This window comes from Anoplolepis gracilipes, chromosome 8 (genome assembly GCF_047496725.1).
Source record: "Anoplolepis gracilipes chromosome 8, ASM4749672v1, whole genome shotgun sequence".
Taxonomy (NCBI): Eukaryota; Metazoa; Arthropoda; class Insecta; order Hymenoptera; family Formicidae; genus Anoplolepis; species Anoplolepis gracilipes.
In genome coordinates, this window is record NC_132977.1 from 3,006,725 (window position 1) to 3,025,946 (window position 19,222).

Genomic DNA, 19,222 nt, shown 5'->3' on the forward strand with positions numbered 1-19,222 from the left:
TAAAAAGAATGATCATAAGAAATAATAATATTTTTATGATTTTATTATTTTTTTTCAGCAATAACTTTTGATTGTTTGAATAAGCAGTTACGACGATTCAAAATGAAGTTTGAAACGTGTGTTTTATATATTAAATTCGAAAAATATCTGCTACGAAGATTTTTTGAGAAAACTGGATAAACGGCTGGAAATCAACGGTTTGAATATAAGCACTGAATTTTTTAAGTCTCAAACTTCATTTTAATTATCGTAGCTACAGACGGTATGTTGCGATTAGAAGTTATTACTGACGTAAAAGTAATAAAATCGCCTTTTTTAATACATTTAATGACAATAACCTAATAAAGTATAATTCAGTTTTTTCATAAAAATCTTTTTAACGTTAAACTTTCTGCATTTTATATTTAAAGTACAAATTTCAAGCTTGATTTTGATTTGTCATAGCTGACATATAGCACGTCACACTGAGAAGTAATGAAAAATTGTCAATTTAATACATTTAATAATTTTTATTAAAACCTGCTAATACAATTATGCGAGTAGATTTGAATCCAAAAATAAAAAAATCTACCAGAAATGACACACTTCATAAATGCCAAAAGAAATTTAAATTTTATTGAATATTATTCAATTGAGTATTTTTTATTAAATTTGATTTGATTTTATTTTGATATTTTACTAAATTGTTCTTCATGTAATTAATATTTATGTAAATTTATTCATTAAATTGCAAAACCAACTAGATCGAAATAGCTGCTTTAATATGATGTAAATTGTCTAATATATAATAATAAATAAATATTTACCAATAACTAGAAGGGCTCCTAGAAATAACAACAATATAGTTAATAAAATAAACAAATAAGAGCCAAGCTCTGTACGTAATGGGCAAAGAAAATTCTATTTTAACATAAATTAAAAATTCATCAAAATCAAAAACAAAAAGTTAAATGTGCGAACGTTTCGGTCAATTTTTTTACCCGTATCAGCGCAAATTTATAAAAACATAGAACGCAAATAAATCAATATAGTAATCAATATGAACAAAGACGCTGGTATCATAGTTAACAACTTATGCTAGATCTTAATCTATATTATATTTTTAACACCCTTCTCTCTAGTTTGTAGACTAAGAGGTGTGACGCATGTTATGATAATTATAAAGTGACAGAATTTTTGTATCAGATTGTTAAAAAGCGAAAGTCAATAAGAAAAATTTTACAATTAATACCTTTATCTATTAAGTCGCTGTGTTTAGATTCGCCATCCATTATAAATTGTTATGAAATAATATTTCTTGCCTATAAGTTTGAATACTACTTATGTATACAAAGCGTGATAAAATATATATAAATATATGTAAATATATTTATATACATTTATATCTAAATTTATAAATATATTATATGTATATTTATAAACGTATATAAATATATGTAAAAATATTTATATACATTTATAAATATACATATAAATATAATAAATGCACATGGTCAAACTTTGGTAGGTTGTCCATCATATCAGTATATGTCGAGTATAAACATTCGAAATTTGTTTGCAAAATAAGACTATTTCTTAGCATTCTTATATGTGTATGTATCATTTCTGACAATAATCTTTTAATAAAATTGTTTACTGTCCAAAATTTCCACATTATTTATGTAATTTCCAATTAAAGTCATGGTCGAATTCCAATCTATGAATAGTGATTACCGAACTATTTGTTGTTTTCAATTTTATATAGCTTCAATGTTCTAAAATTCTCGTACTAAGCTTTCTATCTGTTTGACCTATATGAGACTGTCAATCATTACAATGAATTTTGTAAACAACGTTCATCTATGAGATCTTTGGAATAGGATCTTTATGTACTTTTATGATATTACTGAATGTATTAAGACTGTAGTAAAAAAGCTTAATGTTAGTATTTTTTATTATATTTTTAAATTGTTTGGCAAGATCAAGAATGTATGGAATAGGTGAAATAACAAATTTTCTCTTTATTCTTTGAATTTGAACTATTATTGCCGGAAGTTGTAGTGTTATTAATAAAAAATTTTAGCCTTCTATAAATACTGCACGGGTTGCCTTCATTCTCGACTGTCGCTCGCTTTGTTTGGGCATTTTTGTCAACAGCTTCGTTGGTCAACATTCTCAAAATAATCTACATTCCGATTGTTTACATGCATTTTTATATATGAAAATACTAAATATAATATTATATATGATAATACTAATATAATTATTTTTGCTAAACTAAACATGATTCTAAGTTCCATTTTAATTTGAAACTCTTCTCTAATCTAATAAATAAAGATTCTGATTAAGCTTTATCGCATTTTTTTCGATAAACATCTAGAGTACATTCACGGAAACACTCTATTAGTACTCAAAATGTTTTATATATTCTTATCGTATTATTATTCTGGATTTCAGGCAGATGCATAATTAAATTTACTATCCTAATTTTTTTTAAAAATGTTTTTATGTAAAATATGATAAGATTAGTATAGGATGTATTTATATAAAGCATCTTGCGAGCTTTAATTACTTTCAATTGTTGAATTAGGGAAGGATTTTTCAATTGTTGCCTGCCGTGATCTACGCAATTTCTTGAAATGAGGACGTATATATTTAATTTTTAAATTTTTGTCTGATTGCAATTGTTAATATACGTTCGACATGTTTTCTGTGCTTATACGTAGTTCCATATTTTTGTTAAACAGTTATTTTTTGCTAAATATGGTCAAACAATAACCAAAATATACAAACTCAAATGTATATTTTAATTAAAAATATTTTGTGTGTATGTGTGTAATCGACTTATTAAAATCAATTCGCATGATTTTTTCAAGATTTTTATTAAAGTAAGGGTGTAGATAAAGAAAAGACAACAAATTTGTTTTTATAATAAATACTCTCTAAATAAAGCAGATTAAATAGAAAATTGCAATTTTTATATTTAATATATCTTATTATTAAAAAAGGTTTAAATAGTAGTGAATAAAAATTTTATTTATAAAAAGAAATTAGATTTATTATAAATCATATTAACAAGTTAAATTTTATAAAAGAGAAAACAAATAAATTTGAAATTAAATTTTAGTTATATAAAAATAGGTATATATAATATATTAAAAGTATAAATGAAAATACTTAATATATAAAGTATTAATGATTAATATTTAAAGAGAGAGAGAGAGAGAGAAAGAGAGAGAGAGAGAGAGAGAGAGAGAGAGAGAGAGAGAAAGAGAAAGAGAGAGAGAGAGAGAATGAGAGAGTAATATTACAAATATAATTTTACATCTTTCTGTAACACCATGTCTAAGCGTAAATATGCGTAATGTAATGTAATAAGTGAAATTGAAAAGGTTTACACTTAAAAGGAGGAAAAAGGATAGATTTCCCAAAAAATATATGGAATAGCTAGAGAATGGGATTTAAAAGGAGTCATTCACGAAATGATGATCTCAGGGGGAGCATAATCACGAAAGTTTAGAGGGTGGATAATTTTATGGGATCAGGGCCGATGGAAAACTCATTTATTGTGAAAGGACTTGTGAAAAAGATAAGTGGCTGAGATATTGATCAATCGATGAATTATTTAAATAAGGAAAATTCAAGGGAAAGAATAGGAAAGGTCTCATTTTCTGAGGAGGATAAATAAGGTAGTTCTCGGCGAAAGTTTTGAGGTAGCTGGTAAGAATTGAACAGTAACTCTGAAGGAAAAATAATAAAGAAAGGTGTAGTATTCTTTATTCGTCATTTTACATTCTTTACTTTGCATTATTTATTCTTCCTGTTATAAAATATAAATATTAATACTAACTTTATTCTCTACATCAGAGCTGTTCTTTATTTGCACATTCGGTCAGAATTTGAGGCTCACCTCTCGCCTCTCTACTTTCTCCTCGCGCATTAACAACGAAATGCTACACGCGCGTAACTAAGAAGAGTGATACTTCGCTTCAGGTTAGGTTTATATTACAAATGTAATGTGGCAATACGCCTCTAATAATACTGCAAAAGTTTTTCAATATAAATTTTTTTATATTTAATATATTTTATCAATAATTAAAATTATTTTTATTTTACTATTAAGTACTTATATGCTTTGCAATATTTAAAGAGTTTTTCAAAATATAATAATCAAAAATTTTCAAAGTAATATAATATTGCCACATTACATTTACGATATGGACGCACCTGAGATGAAATTTGTTCTCCTTAGATACGCACGTGAGCCTCAAAATCTGGCCGAAATGTGCAAATAGAGAACAGTACTGCTGTACATTGTTGAGATAAAGTTCTTATTTCATTTAATGATTCATGGAAATTTATTCATAAAGTTAAAATGATTTAATCAACTCGCTCCATATAATTCAATATTAATTAACTATACATTATAATGTTACGTCCGGACATATAATTCAATATTAATTAACTAAACATTATAATGTTACGTCCGGACACGAAAAACTACACGCGCGTAATTAAGGAGAAAAGGATGAGTCAGTGGAATTACGCGACTTACACGTGCCAAAACGCGTTTCTCATCTCAAGCGCTTCCGATTCAAATAAACTATGCAGAGGTTATAAACTTGACTTGTTCATTTTTCTTTATTTTCTCTTTAATTTTTTTAAATAAATTATAATAATTTAATAATTCATTTAATTAATTAACTTCGCTATTGCTACTCTGAACCAAAATCGCACAAGATTTCGTTCTGTCTAACAGTGATTTAATTTTCTTACCAAAAAAGGACCACCGAACGAACGGCTTACTAGCTTAAAAAAGGGAACTTGAAGGCTAAGTTTTTCTAAAAATTTATGTTCTGTCTGGTCAATATAATGTATAATTAATACGGCAAGAAAATGAAGTAATATCAAAACGTATAAGTAACTAAATGTAAAAATGTATACATTAAGCAGTCAGAAGTGAAGAATTCGCTGTATATCAGATTAAAATTAAGAGGTTGAAATTTATAGTGAAGTTGTAAATTTATCTTATGGCGCGTAATTGACCGTGCGACAATCACACTGCCGTCATAAACGAATAATTCACATGCTGTATGACATGATAGTCAAAAATGTACCTCTGAGCTAAAGTCGCTATAAATGTGCGGTGAAAATATGACCAATTTTAGCCGTATTACTAGAACGTTTATTAGCGCTTCTAAAAGTGATCTATAAATGTGCCACTAAATGTATGTTTAAAATATGGGCCAAATAGAATTTAACTAGAAGAGGATATAAGAATGAAAATTAATATTATATTTGTAAGCGGAATACATTGGTCATTTATCGATTTTAAAGGCATGAAGAAATTATTTAAATTATTCTTGTATTCCACTTTAGTCTTGTATTCTTGGTGCTTATAATTGAGCATTATATGTTTCAAAATAAAATGTACTAAATAACGTTAAAGTCCAATTTAAAAATTAGGTGTTTGATAGCTATTGATTCTAAAATATTCGTTAATTAATATTATTTATTAGTTCGTTTCTTATTGAAGATATATAAACGTTAAATTAGCTGCTCGTTTTGTTTGACAGGATTTCGGACTTTAACGCCACGTTTATCGTCTTACAAAAATAAAGTATTAAAAAATTGTATTTTAAATATATCTTAAATACTAAACATCTTGCAACTATATATTAGCAACTAATTATTATGTATATTTTTTTTAAATTTTTAATTTATTTTATTTATATATGGGAAACCAACTTAAATCAGCCCTACTTAATATAAATGAATAGCGATGTATCTATAAAAACAAAACTTAGAACTTTTAAAATACGTGTTAAAAAAATAATACATATCTCATTCTCTATACTAAAGTTATTTTTCGTTTCATTTAATTATTCCTTTATGAGTAAAATGAAAATATATTCATGAATTAAAAATGAATTAAAAAATTATATCATATTTTTTGTAATGTAAAATAAATCACCTAAAATACGAATTAATACTTGATTTTCATAAATATGCAATTAAACCTCATCAGATATCTGCTTGGTATAAATACGTGTTAAGCCAACGAGACATAACAGTTTAAAAAGGTATTAAAATCGGCTTGTTTTAAAATATTTGGCAAACGGCAAAATAAAGAATCTCTTGCTCCTAGTATGTCTGCTGGTGAGTGGAAAGCAATGCACAAATTAGTAATTCCTAAATTATACATAAAACAAAAATATATGTCGCATATGATTACAAAGACCCGTATTCTAAGCGTACATTTAGTGGCACATTTATAGATCACTTTTAGAGGCGCTGATAAATGTTCTAGTAATACGGCTAAAGTTGGTCATATATTCACCGCACATTTCTAGCGCCTTTAGCTTAGAGGATTTTTGATTATCACGTCATACAGTTTTACGTTGTGAATTAAAATATGAAATATCATCTAATATATTGGCAACGCATATTACATATTTATTTTTTTATTTGCATAATATTTACGTATAATTTTAATCGCAGTGCAGTCATGTTTTGCGTCAGAAAGTTTTTTCCTTGACAGTTAATAAATAACCGTAAAATTAGTGTCAAAATATGCCTACTCGGGAAAACACGCGGTTTGACAGCAGTCTAAGGAAGTAGAAAATGTTTCTCCCACATACTATATTCCTAGCTAAGCTTAGTTTTCAGACAATTTTATAAGTGTGCTAAAGCAATCTATAGTGTTATTTCATTGAAACCTTTTTATTTAAAAATGGCACGCAGAATAATTTGGCTATCAAAACGTCACCTTAAACGTCACTTTCACGCCTAATAGAAAAAAAAGAAACAGACAATTCGAGAAAAAAAAGAAAGCATGATGACTTGGTTCTTATTCTTACTGCAGTTATGGTTGTCGCCACCGTCAGAGCTCTCGGCGACTACTCGAAAACCTTAAAAATTGCAATTTGATAATATTATTTCTCAATTGATATTTGCATTTGACATATTTAATAATATAATTTAACAATATAACGCGATGTTTTCACTAAATGTCCTCACAAAGTTTTTCTATATTTTAAATCCATAAAGAAATCATAAACATGTATAAATGATATCAAAGAAGCTATAAATTCTTGGTATGCAACTTGAAATTATTCTTCATTTATCTTCGATAAATAGTTTGTAAATTTATTTGTTATTTTTCTTGACATAATTCCGTGCTTTCTTTAAAAATTTATTATCCATTTTCCATTTTTTATTACGTCAGCTGTCCGCAAATTATACCTCGAATAAATTTGCGTCTTAATAATTTTCAAATTCTAATGTACAGTCGGTCTGCAAAGCAAATAATATGACATCTATTGAATTTTTTTAATATCCTTATAACATCATATAATTCAATTTCTGTATCATTTACAAGTAAATATTTTTAATTTGAGATGAAACAATTAACATATTAAGAATATTCACAAAATTTACATTTTGCTTTTTTACTAAAGATTTAGATATTTTTTTCTGAAAATTATAACTTCGACAATCTTTTATACTTGAATATTTATTCAAGTATCGTCAAACTTGTTGTTTACACTTTATGCTAAAAGTACATACATATTTCAAATTTATGAAGAGAGTCTTATCATGTTATAAATAGTTAATAACTTTCAAATATCATTCTGATGCAAAGCATGATTGCACTGCGATTAAAATTATACGTAAATATCATGCAAATAAAAAAATAAATATGTAATATGCGTGTTAATATGTTAGATGATATTTCATATTCTATTGCACAACGTAAAAAACTGATACAGAGATTTCCATATTCAGGAACTCGATGATACAACTTGATGATACTACAAACTTTTATAAGATTAGCAAAACATGTTCAAGGAAAATTAATATTATGAATTATTTTATGAGAATGTAAAAATATAAATAAATGATAAAATTAATATTTTACATAAATAAAATTATTAAGTCATTGAATTGAAATATATTAACTTTAATCGCTTAATTGTGTAAATTATATTGACAAAAAATTTTGTCAAAATTGTGATTTTGATGAAATTATAATATATAATATACACATGTATGTATAGCTAAATAAATTTAGAAATAATTAATTGCCGCCAGAATTATTGTAATATTATTTAAAGAATTATTGCATTCAGAATAAAAATATATCTTTATTTTATAATAACGTAACAGATATTATTTTATATAATAGACACAAAAAATAAATTTTTGAAAAAAACATAACAATAAAGAATTATCAAATTTTAAACAAAATTTTGATAATAAGCAAGATAATCGTGTATATAGATATGATTACAACAATTATAAAATTTTGAAAAGTAAATAAAAGCATCAGGTAGACAAGTTTTTTTCTCTGACTAATAATACTTTAAGAAAATTTCACGCACCGCAAATTCTGATTTTGATAAAACTTTACACACTGGAAGAAGGGAAAGGGAATGTTAATAGATGAATTTAAACATTTTCAGATAATGCTGCAAAATAAAATAATTCTTTTCAAAAATTTTTTAATATAGATAAATAGATGTATTTTTACCATAAAAAACTTTTTATATAAAAGACTTTTTTACATCTCGGGCAGTTTTCGAGTTATATCGAGAAAAGCAAAAAGTTGCTTTATGTATGAAAAATGATTTTACTCCTTAAAATTTTTAGTTGCAACTAAAAATTTCTCTCCCCTAAACCTGTGTAAAAAATTATCATTTTTAACACATATAATTATAAATTTTTCTCATATGACTAATGTGCTAAAAGAATTCTGCATGCGGATGGATTTAAATTCAACATTTAAAAAAGTCTGCAAGAAATGAAAGATTTCAAACAAATGCCAAAAAGAAATTCAAATTTTATTGTACACCGATAATGAAATCAATGATAAAATTAACTATAATTGCAGGGTAAAAAAATTATAGTCGGGATACTCATTTTTATAATAAATTCTATTATAATACTAGTAATATGAATCATGGACGCATAGTACCAAGAACCAATAAAACTTTTTAAATAAATTTTAATAATTTCAATTCTTATATAGTAAAAAATGAAAAAAAAGAAATAGTACATAACTTAACTATTCGTATATAGTCATCGCAACTTTAATAATGGAAAGTGTTACTATATTATTAGTAGTACTTTACAATCTTATACTTAGTTTCATAATATTTTTAGAGTAATAACAACCATAACTATATAGTTACACGAAATAAATATTATGGTTTTACAAATTATATTTTAACGTTATATCAACTAGTTTCTTTTGGTAAACAGCACTATTTGATATGCTTGGCGCCTCAGGATACTATTAATTATAGTTAAATTATGATAATTTCAATTATATTTTATTATTTTGATATTTTATTGAATAGATCTTCATGTAATTAATACTCATATAATGTTTTATTCATTAAATTGCAAAATTAATTAGATCAAAATGGCTGCTTTAATATGATGTAAATTACCCATAATAAATAGATGGTTGCTTTTTAATAGCCTATAAACGCCACATTCATCAAAAGCCCGTTTGATATAAATACGCAGTTGAAGTATTAATGCGCAATAGTTTCTCAGTCTCAGAGTAGTCTCAAGAAATAGCAGAATGAAGAAACTAGTGCTCCTAGCGTATTTTCTGGTAAGTGGAAAGCAAACTGCACAAACTAGCAATTTCCGAGCCATAGGCATTTATTTAGTTTTGAGAAAAATAATTTATATATGTTTTTTTCTTTTTTAAGTCATTAAAAAAATTTTAAATTCAAAGTCTGCAGTTTTTATAGGTACTCTCGAATTTTTATATATTATTATTTCAAGTAATTGCATGCAGCCAAGTATACTTAAAACTCCAATTAAGTCTTCTCTTATATTATCACCTTTTTATAGAAACATAAAATACTTAAGTGAGAAAAATATTGCACAAACTTTATAAAATTTACATGATTCAGCTACATATTCAAATAATAACAGAGTGTTAATTTAAAATTACTATTTACGATATTTAATTTAAACCTAAATAAAATCAAAAGTATTTTAAAATACGGATTTTCAACTCTTTGCCTTTGGACGGCAACTTAGTCAGCTTTAAGAATTTTGATATTCTATTTAATATGTAAATACAGAATATTCTAGTAATGAAAATATAATTTTATTTATAATATTTGGTATACAAATGATCTGATATACAAATCACACAAATATGCAATTGTTTCTATAAATATATATTGTATTTGTTTAATTTTATTTTAGATTTATTTTAGTCATTTGTTCTATTGTTATTAAAATTGACTTTTATTTAATTAATATTCTAAACAAATTATGCATATGCATATGTATATTAACGCAATGATCTTACTTATTTCATAAATGATTTAGCTCTTTGTCGTGTATGTACATACATGTAACACGTAAGTATACTTTTTGAAATATTGATATCTTTAGTTTTGTAACACGTATTGCAATATATTGCTGCAATTATGTTACATATACATACATAATATATGTAAAATAATTATACAATATAAATGTGTTCTTCATAAATTTTTTATTTAATTTTTAATATGTATATTTCAAATTGCATATTTCTTTTTTACTTTATGAGATTTTTAACAAATTTATATTTAAAATATAATAATTAATAATGATAAGCGTGATGACGTTGACTCTTATTCTCAATAAACAATAAAAGATTTGTTTTTTTTTTAATTAAAATGCACAATGCAATACCATGTTATTTCTTTGTTGTTAAATAAAAAAACAAATTTTTCTTAAGTAAATAGAATGTAGAATGTGTGTATTTACATCAAATATAATCTACGCAATACTAGAAAGATTGATTTCTCAATTTCAAGCGAAAATCTATAAAGCGCAAAACAAATTGAGTAAAATATATTAAATTTAAATAACGTAAAAAAATATTTTTTTTTTATTTTTAGGCAATTTCCTATGCAAGTGATCCAACAAAACTAAAGAAATTATTTGATACCTACATTGATTGTCTGCAAGAATTGAATGTGCCAGGTTAATATCGATAATATTACGATTAAGAATTGGTATTTAATATTAAATAAATTTAAACTATAAAAATGTCATATTAACTTAAAAAAATTGGAAACAAAATTTTCAAAATTTATAGTTTTCAATGACATTAGAGAAATAAATTATATATTTTAGTTTTAAAACAAATTTTATTTATTAATTTATTTAATTGCCTAATTATAACATACATATGGAATTATATTAGCAAATTTCTAATTTACATATTTTAGAGGGTTGGACACCAGAAGTGATATTATGTTGCCTCCAAAAGTACGAAGTGGTACGTATATATACACACATACTTATTACATAAATTAAACATATTTATGCAAGAATTATATTTTTTTTTAATGTTAATATCATTTTACTTTTTAAATTAAAAGAAAATAGATTGTAACAAAATTTGATTCAAAATTTGGTTAGTATATACAATAATTAGCATTTTTTAAAAATGATACAGTATATGGGTCAAATGCAAATATATAATACATAATTAATTATATCAAAAAATCTGATTAAAATTATTTAATTTTATATAATTATATACAATAACATCTGAAATTTGACGTGAAATGATGTTTATAAAATCATATTAAATCATATTATGCTAAATTTTTTATTAAATTTAATTTTATAAATTTAATTAAATATGATCTTATATACACTAATTACATTAACTCTATTTTTTCTCGAACAATAAAAATCCTAGAACTAAATTTTAAATTCCATTTTCAATTAAACTAATAACAAACAAGCTGTTGTATACATGTAATTAAAAATTATTGGAAAAATTAAAATAATATTTGTTAATAAAAGAAAAAAATCTTAAAGCATTAATATTTTACGCTAGAGTAAATAGCTATAATGTTATTTAATATAATTCTTGTTTGTTCTTTCTTATAAATCGATTTTAATAGCCATATGTTTGCTGTGTAATTATAGATTTTTTTTATAAAATACATGTTTTGAATATTATTTATGTATTGGAAACAATAGTTCTTCTACATATTAAATTATTCGACAATCAAAATCGTCGAATATGTGAAATACTCAAATGATTACTGTTGGCAACAATGAGTTTTTTAATTGATGATTTTAGAGGGAGGATTCCGATTGACAACCGCTTTATTTACACACATTTTATCGACAGATTTAATTATCGACATTCCTGATTGCCTACACACATTATTACGCATATAAAAATGAAAAAATTGATCAAAAGATCTCATCATGAAATTACGTAAGCAATCGTACATGAGTCTGCACTTTTAATCGACGTTTTTTATTTATGTATACAATGCATATTTGTACAATATGTTTATAACAAGTACGCAAAGTGTTATTATGATTTTCTTATTATATAAGTGAAACATATATACTATGTGTGCAATGTGTAAGTGTGCAATAACGTTATGCAATTTGTACGTGCGTAATAATGTCATGTGTGCAAACGTACTTTTGTATTTTTATTTCTTTCGGTTCATTAAATTTGTAAATATAATATAAAAATATATAATGGTTTGTTTTATTAACTTTTCAGATCGACGAACAAGGTTTAATTAAGAAAGATGTATTTATTCAAAATGCTGATGGCTTAATTTCCGATAAAGACAGAATGTATACAGCGACCCAAATAATTAACGTATGCTTTGAACAAGGTAAATAGTAATTGCAGTAATGTATATTTTATATAACATAAATATTTAAATATTTATTTTATATTTAATTTAACATATTATATGTTTATTATTTTTTATTTTAATATTTTTCTGTACATATATTATTTCACACGCACGCACACACACACACACACACACACACATATTTTATTTTGTTATTTTTATATACAATTATGTACACTATTTTTGTACATAATTATTTATAAAATATTAATACGATTATTTCCAAGAACCATAAATTTTAAAATATAAATAACCTTTTTTAATTCTTTATTATCTTTTTTTCCAATTTATCTTTCCTATAATTAAAAATTATAATTTATATAAACTAATTTTTTTTTAATATTAATATATAAAATATTATATATGTTAGAAGATATGCTCAAAGATCGAAAACACTCACTGAGCGAAAAAATCGATCACAACGCGTTCTGACGTCTCAGATTCAACTACAACGCGAAATTCGTGACGTGTCACTTCTAAAAATGCTTATATTGCATTTTGGCAAATTCGAAAAAGCCACAAAGCGAATTTCGTATTGTGGTTCTCTCAATATTCGACCACAACGCGTTGTAGACGTTTATTGATGCAGGTTTATATGATAAAAATATCTGAATCACACACACATTAACAATATTGTTACAATTATATTCTTTATTAAAATAGTTTATTTAAATCAGTAATGAATAGTATTTTTACACTAATGTTAAAATTGAAACAATACTTAAGTATCTTATAATAATTGATAACAATTATTATCTATTAGACGAGCAAGAATTGTACATGAACATGTTGACTCCGTTGACGACAGACTGTAATTTATTTTAAAAACATCGCGTTACAGCTGCAATATAAGCGACCACAACACATTGTGATATTTATTTATTGGCAGAACGCGTTCTGGTCGAATATTAAGAGAACCACAACACGAATTTCGCTTTGTGGCCTTTTCGAACTTGCCAAAACACGTTATAAGCGTTTTTAGAAATGTCAAGTCGCGAATTTCGCGTTGTGGCTGAATCTGAAAAGTCAGAACGCGTTGTGGTCGATTTATTCGGTCAGTGAGCATTTTCGATCTTTGAGTCTAATATATACATTAAAACATCTAATTATACACATTAATATTATGTAGCATCTGTCTATAGTATCTGTTATACATATAGTATCTCTAGTTTCTTAGAACAAAATTATTTCTAATAACATGCTTTATTTTAAATTGCAGCAGAGAAAGACTCAAGCAAAAACAACGACGAAAAAACTATGGCATTTATAAAGTGTGGATCACCTGGAATAATTCTGCTTGATAAATTTCCATAAAAAAGAAGTTATATTCCTTTATATACATAGTATTCATATAAATAACGATGTAAAGAATCCGCATATGATTAAATACTAATAACTATTGCACTTTACAATTGCACATTTACTATTGCACGTACCAATGCATGATCGAAAATTTTACATAAATGTTTCTTATAATGTATTTGATTCAATTGTATAATTAACGTGATTTAAATTGTAATTGACTTATATGTATTTCAATAAAATATCATTCCTTACAATTAATCTTTTTACAGAAAACCTTATATAAAAATATCTAACTCTTACATTAATGCTGTGATATTTGTACAAGTACTTTTTATTTCTTATGAATCTTATATAAGAGATAAATTATTAAATCGTTAAAATTATTAAAATTATTATATAAAAATTATATAAAAATTCTTATATAAATTTACTAAATTTTTTAGTTTTATTATAAATTAATATACGCATATAATAAAAAAAATATTATATTACAATAATTAAAATTATTTTATACTCCGCCAGCGTGCACAAAATTTTTGTTTTGTTTTTTATTTGCAAAGAATGAATTGTTACTATTTATATTATTTTACAAAAATTTTTGAAAAAAATTATTTCTTCAAAATTGTATTAATATGGTTAAATAAAAGTATTTTTACTATAAAACATATGTATAAAACTTTTTTTATATCTCGAGTAGTTTTCAAATTATAGTATCAAGAAAAGCGAAAAATCGCTCTATATATGAAAAATGGTTTCACTCTTTACAATTTTTATTTGTAATTGAAAATTTATATACGTATGTATATGCAAAGTTCCATCTAAATCAGAATTATTGTGTTTGCGAAGTTTTCCTTTCAGTTAAATATGCTAAAAAGAATGATCTTATTATTTTTATGATTTTATTATTTTTTTATCAGCAATAACTTTTGATTGCGACAAACAGTTACGACGATTCAGAATGAAGTTTGAAACGTGTGTTTTATATATTAAATCCGAAAAATATCATGCTACAAAGATTTTTTAAGAAAACTAGATGCATAGACGGGTGGAATTCAACGGTTTGAATATAAGCACTCAATTTTCTAAGTCTCAAGCTTCATTTTAATTATCGTAGCTACAGACGGTATATTGCGATTAGAAGTTATTATTACTGATGTAAAAGTAATAAAATCGCCTTTTTTAATACATTTAATGACAATAACCTAATAAAGTATAACCCAGTTTTTTCATAAAAATCTTTTTAACGTTAAACTTTCTGCATTTTATATTTAAAGTACAAATTTCAAGCTTGATTTTGATTTGTCATAGCTACATATAGCAAGTCACACTGAGAAGTAATGAAAAATTGTCAATTTAATACATTTAATAATTTTTATTAAAACCTGCTAATAGAATTATGCAAGTAGATTTGAATCCAACAATAAAAAAATCTACCAGAAATGACACACTTCATAAATGCCAAAAGAAATCCAAATTTTATTGAATATTATTAAATTGAGTATTCTTCATTAAATTTGATTTGATTTTATTTTGATATTTTACTAAATTGTTCTTCATGTTGTAATTAATATTTATGTAAATTTATTCATTAAATTGTAATATCAACTAGATCGAAATAGCTGCTTTAATATAATGTAAATCGTCTAATATATAATAATAAATAAATATTTACCAATAACTAGAAGAGCTCTTAGAAATAACAACAAAATAGTTAATAAAATAGACAAATAATAGCCAAGCTCTGTACATAGTGGGCAAAGAAGATTCTATTTAATATTATATAAATTAAAAATTCATCAGAATCAAAAACAAAAAGTTAAATGTGCGAACGTTTCGGTCAATTTTTTTACCCGTATCAGCGCAAATTTATAAAAACATAGAATGCAAATAAATCAATATAGTATTAAATATGAACAAAGACGTTGGTATCATAGTTAACAACTTATGCTACATCTTAATCCATATATGTAAAAATATATGTAAAAATATTTATATACATTTATAAATATACATATAAATACATTTATAAATATACATATAAATATAATAAATGCACATGGTCAAACTTTGGTAGGTTGTCCATCATATTAGTATATGTCGAGTATAAACATTCGAAATCTGTTTGCAAAATAAGACTATTTCTTAGCATTCTTATATGTATATGTATCATTTCTGACAATAATCTTTTAATAAAATTGTTTGCTGTCCAAAATTTCCACATTATTCCAATTAAAGTCATTGTCGAATCCAATCTATGAATAGTGATTACCGAACTATTTGTTGTTTTTAATTTTATATAGCTTCAATGTTCTAAAATTCTCGTACTAAGCTTTCTATCTGTTTGACCTATATGAGATTGTCAATCATTACAATGAATTTTGTACCCAACGTTCATCTGTGAGATCTTTGGAGTAGGATCTTTATGTACTTTTATGATATTATTTAATGTATTAAGACTGAAGTAAAAAAAAGCTTAATGTTAATATTTTTTATTATATTTTTAAATTGTTTGGCAAGATTAAGAATGTATGGAATAGGTGAAATAACAAATTTTCTCTTCATTCTTTGAATTTGAACTATTATTGCTGGAAGTTGTAGTGTTATTAATAAAAAATTTTAGCCTTCTATGGATACTGCACGGGTTGCGTTCTTTCCCAACTGTCACGCTTTGTTTGCGCATTTTTGTCAACAGCTTCGTTGGTCAACATTCTTAAAATAATCTACATTCCGATTGCTTACATGCATTTTTATATATGAAAATACTAATATAATATTATATACGATAATACTAATATAATTATTTTTGCTAAACTGAACATGATTCTAAGTTCCACTTTAATTTCAAACTCTTTTCTAATCTAATAAATAAAAAGATTACCGAAAGAGCTCCGAATTATTAAATATAAATAAGTAAGTAAGAAAGAGGCAACAAAAGCGAGGAGATGTAAATCATAATTATAAGTTTTTTATATAGATGATGTGTCGCAGGTATATTGACATTAAGTACATTAGTAACATTCTATAAAAAGACGGAAATTACAATAAAAATCTGAACGTTTCGATTCATGTTTTGAATCCTCTTCAGCATAATATATAAAATAAATGAGTAAATTATAAATAGATAAAAACAAAATTAATGAGAAAGCATCACATAATAAAGGCGTAAGCAATGTGTAAACTAAAAATCGTGATCATATTCGTATGATTAAATGGATCAATGCCTAAGAACCGCTGTACATATTTGTCGCATGTTAGTTGTAAAAATTACATATATATAAAACGATCCAACTTGTTCGGCTCTTTTATTGTACGGCTTGCATAATAATCCCGCGAGGCAATTCTTTGAAGTTTCTACCGAGGAAGATATGCAGTTAGATTGAGGGGTTAAGTCTGTATTAATAAAATGAGTATAATAAATACCTGTTTGTAAAAAAGTTATTTACCGCTAGTTTATGTATAATGGTGGTGACTCAGAAAAAGCTTACAGGATATGCATTCCGTTTGTGTGTTGTTGAATCTATGGTATATATGTCGCGCAACTGATGTTTATAGTGTGTTTATGCCGATGGTACAGATGGTAATCAGCTCAAGAGCAAAAAATACATTTAAAATGAAAAAAGTTAGATAGGTGACATTAGATCTTTGGCAGTTTGTTTATTATATCATCGTAATAAATAAAGATTCTGATTAAGCTTTATCTCATTTTTTTCGATAAACATCTAGAGTACATTCAGGAAAACGCTTTATTAGTATTCAAAATGTTGTTTTATTTATTCTTATTGTATTATTATTCTGGATTTCAAGCAGATGCATAATTAAATTTACTATCCTAATTTTTAAAATGTTTTTATGTGAAATATGATAAGATTAGTATAGGATGTATTTATATAAAGCATCTTGAGAGCTTTAATTCTTTCAATTGTTGAATTAGGGAAGGATTTTTCAATTGTTGCCTGCCGTGATCTGCGCAATTTCTTGAGATAAGGACGTATATATTTAATTTTTAAATTTTTGTCTGATTGCATTTGTTAATATACGTTCGACATGTTTTCTGTGCTTATACGTAGTTCCATATTTTTGTTAAACAGTTATTTTTTGCTGAAGATAGTCAAACAATAACCAAAATATACAAATTCAAATGTATATTTTAATTAAGAATATTTTATGTGTATGTGTGTAATCGACTTATTAAAATCAATCCGCATGATTTTTTCAAGATTTTTATTATAAAGTAAGGGTGTAGATGAAGAAAAGACAACAAATTTGTTTTTATAATAAATATTCTCTAAATAAAGCACATTAAATAGAAAATTGCAACTTTTATATTTAATATATCTTATTATTAAAATAGATTTATTTTATAAATCATTTAAAAGACATAATGTTAAAAAATTCATCAATACGTTTATCAAAAGTAAACTGGCGATTTTGAATAAAAAGTTTGCTAAATATTTAGTACGTATTTAGCAAATATCTATAATGTTATTTTCTGTACAATTGTGATAATAACGCAATAACGAGTATAAATAAACACGAGTACAATTTAACTACAAGATGATATAAGTACGAAAATTATAATATAATATTTTAAAATCGCGTATCTCAGAAATCAAAAGAAAGCGCCACAAAGATCAGATTGTGTATTACTTAAAATTATATCTTTTATAAAATAAAATAAAAATAAAAATAATCTACAAGAGCTATAAGTGAATCCAAACATTTACTTGATGTTTATTACTTATATTGTTACGTCCGGGACTAGAGAAAGATAAGCTGAAAGAAATGCATAAAAATTATGTTTTCGGAAATAGATGCCTGAACGGCACGTGTCTCGGATCGAACGAACTGACAAGCTCAAAAAATAAGTCAACGATAAGAAGGTCATTTTTACACTATTTAAATCAGATGTTTACTCGGCGGTCCTCTTTTAGGTAAAGAAATTTAATTCTTATTACCAAGGGATAGAACCAAGTGCGACTTTAGGATAAAGAGTGATAAAGGGTTTTAGTAGTAGTAAATAAAAATTTTATTAATAAAAAGAAATTAGGTTTATTATAAATCATACTAACAAGTTAAATTTTATAAAAGAGAAAACAAGATGAATTTGAAATTAAATTTTAGTTATATAAAAATAGGTATATATAATATATTAAAAGTATGAATAAAAAATCTTAATATATAAAGTATTAACGATTAATATTTAAAGAGAGAGAGAGAGAAAGAGAGAGAGAGAG

At 24.9% G+C, this 19,222-nt stretch overlaps 2 protein-coding genes across 2 annotated transcripts in view; one reads left to right on the forward strand and one right to left on the reverse strand.

The window, feature by feature from the left end:
* Nucleotides 1-19,222, reverse strand: part of Spri (Src homology 2 domain-containing protein sprint) — a 328,447-nt gene that overhangs the window by 241,724 nt on the left and 67,501 nt on the right. The gene's annotated exons all lie outside the window — the stretch shown is intronic.
* On the forward strand, nucleotides 9,463-14,242 carry LOC140668730 (uncharacterized). The gene is made up of 5 exons (XM_072898014.1): nucleotides 9,463-9,604; nucleotides 10,899-10,983; nucleotides 11,232-11,281; nucleotides 12,542-12,659; nucleotides 13,903-14,242. The coding sequence occupies exons 1-5, from the start codon at nucleotides 9,572-9,574 to the stop codon at nucleotides 13,995-13,997; spliced, it is 381 nt and encodes a 126-aa protein (XP_072754115.1). The 5' UTR covers nucleotides 9,463-9,571; the 3' UTR covers nucleotides 13,998-14,242.

What these genes read in the sequence shown, in the direction of transcription:
- LOC140668730 (XM_072898014.1), top strand. Translation starts at nt 9,572, where the DNA reads ATGAAGAAACTAGTGCTCCTAGCGTATTTTCTG. An exon ending in GCAAGAATTGAATGTGCCAG is followed by an intron (nt 10,984 to 11,231) that starts GTTAATATCGAT and finishes TACATATTTTAG; the next exon opens with AGGGTTGGACACCAGAAGTG. An exon ending in TAACGTATGCTTTGAACAAG is followed by an intron (nt 12,660 to 13,902) that starts GTAAATAGTAAT and finishes TTTAAATTGCAG; the next exon opens with CAGAGAAAGACTCAAGCAAA.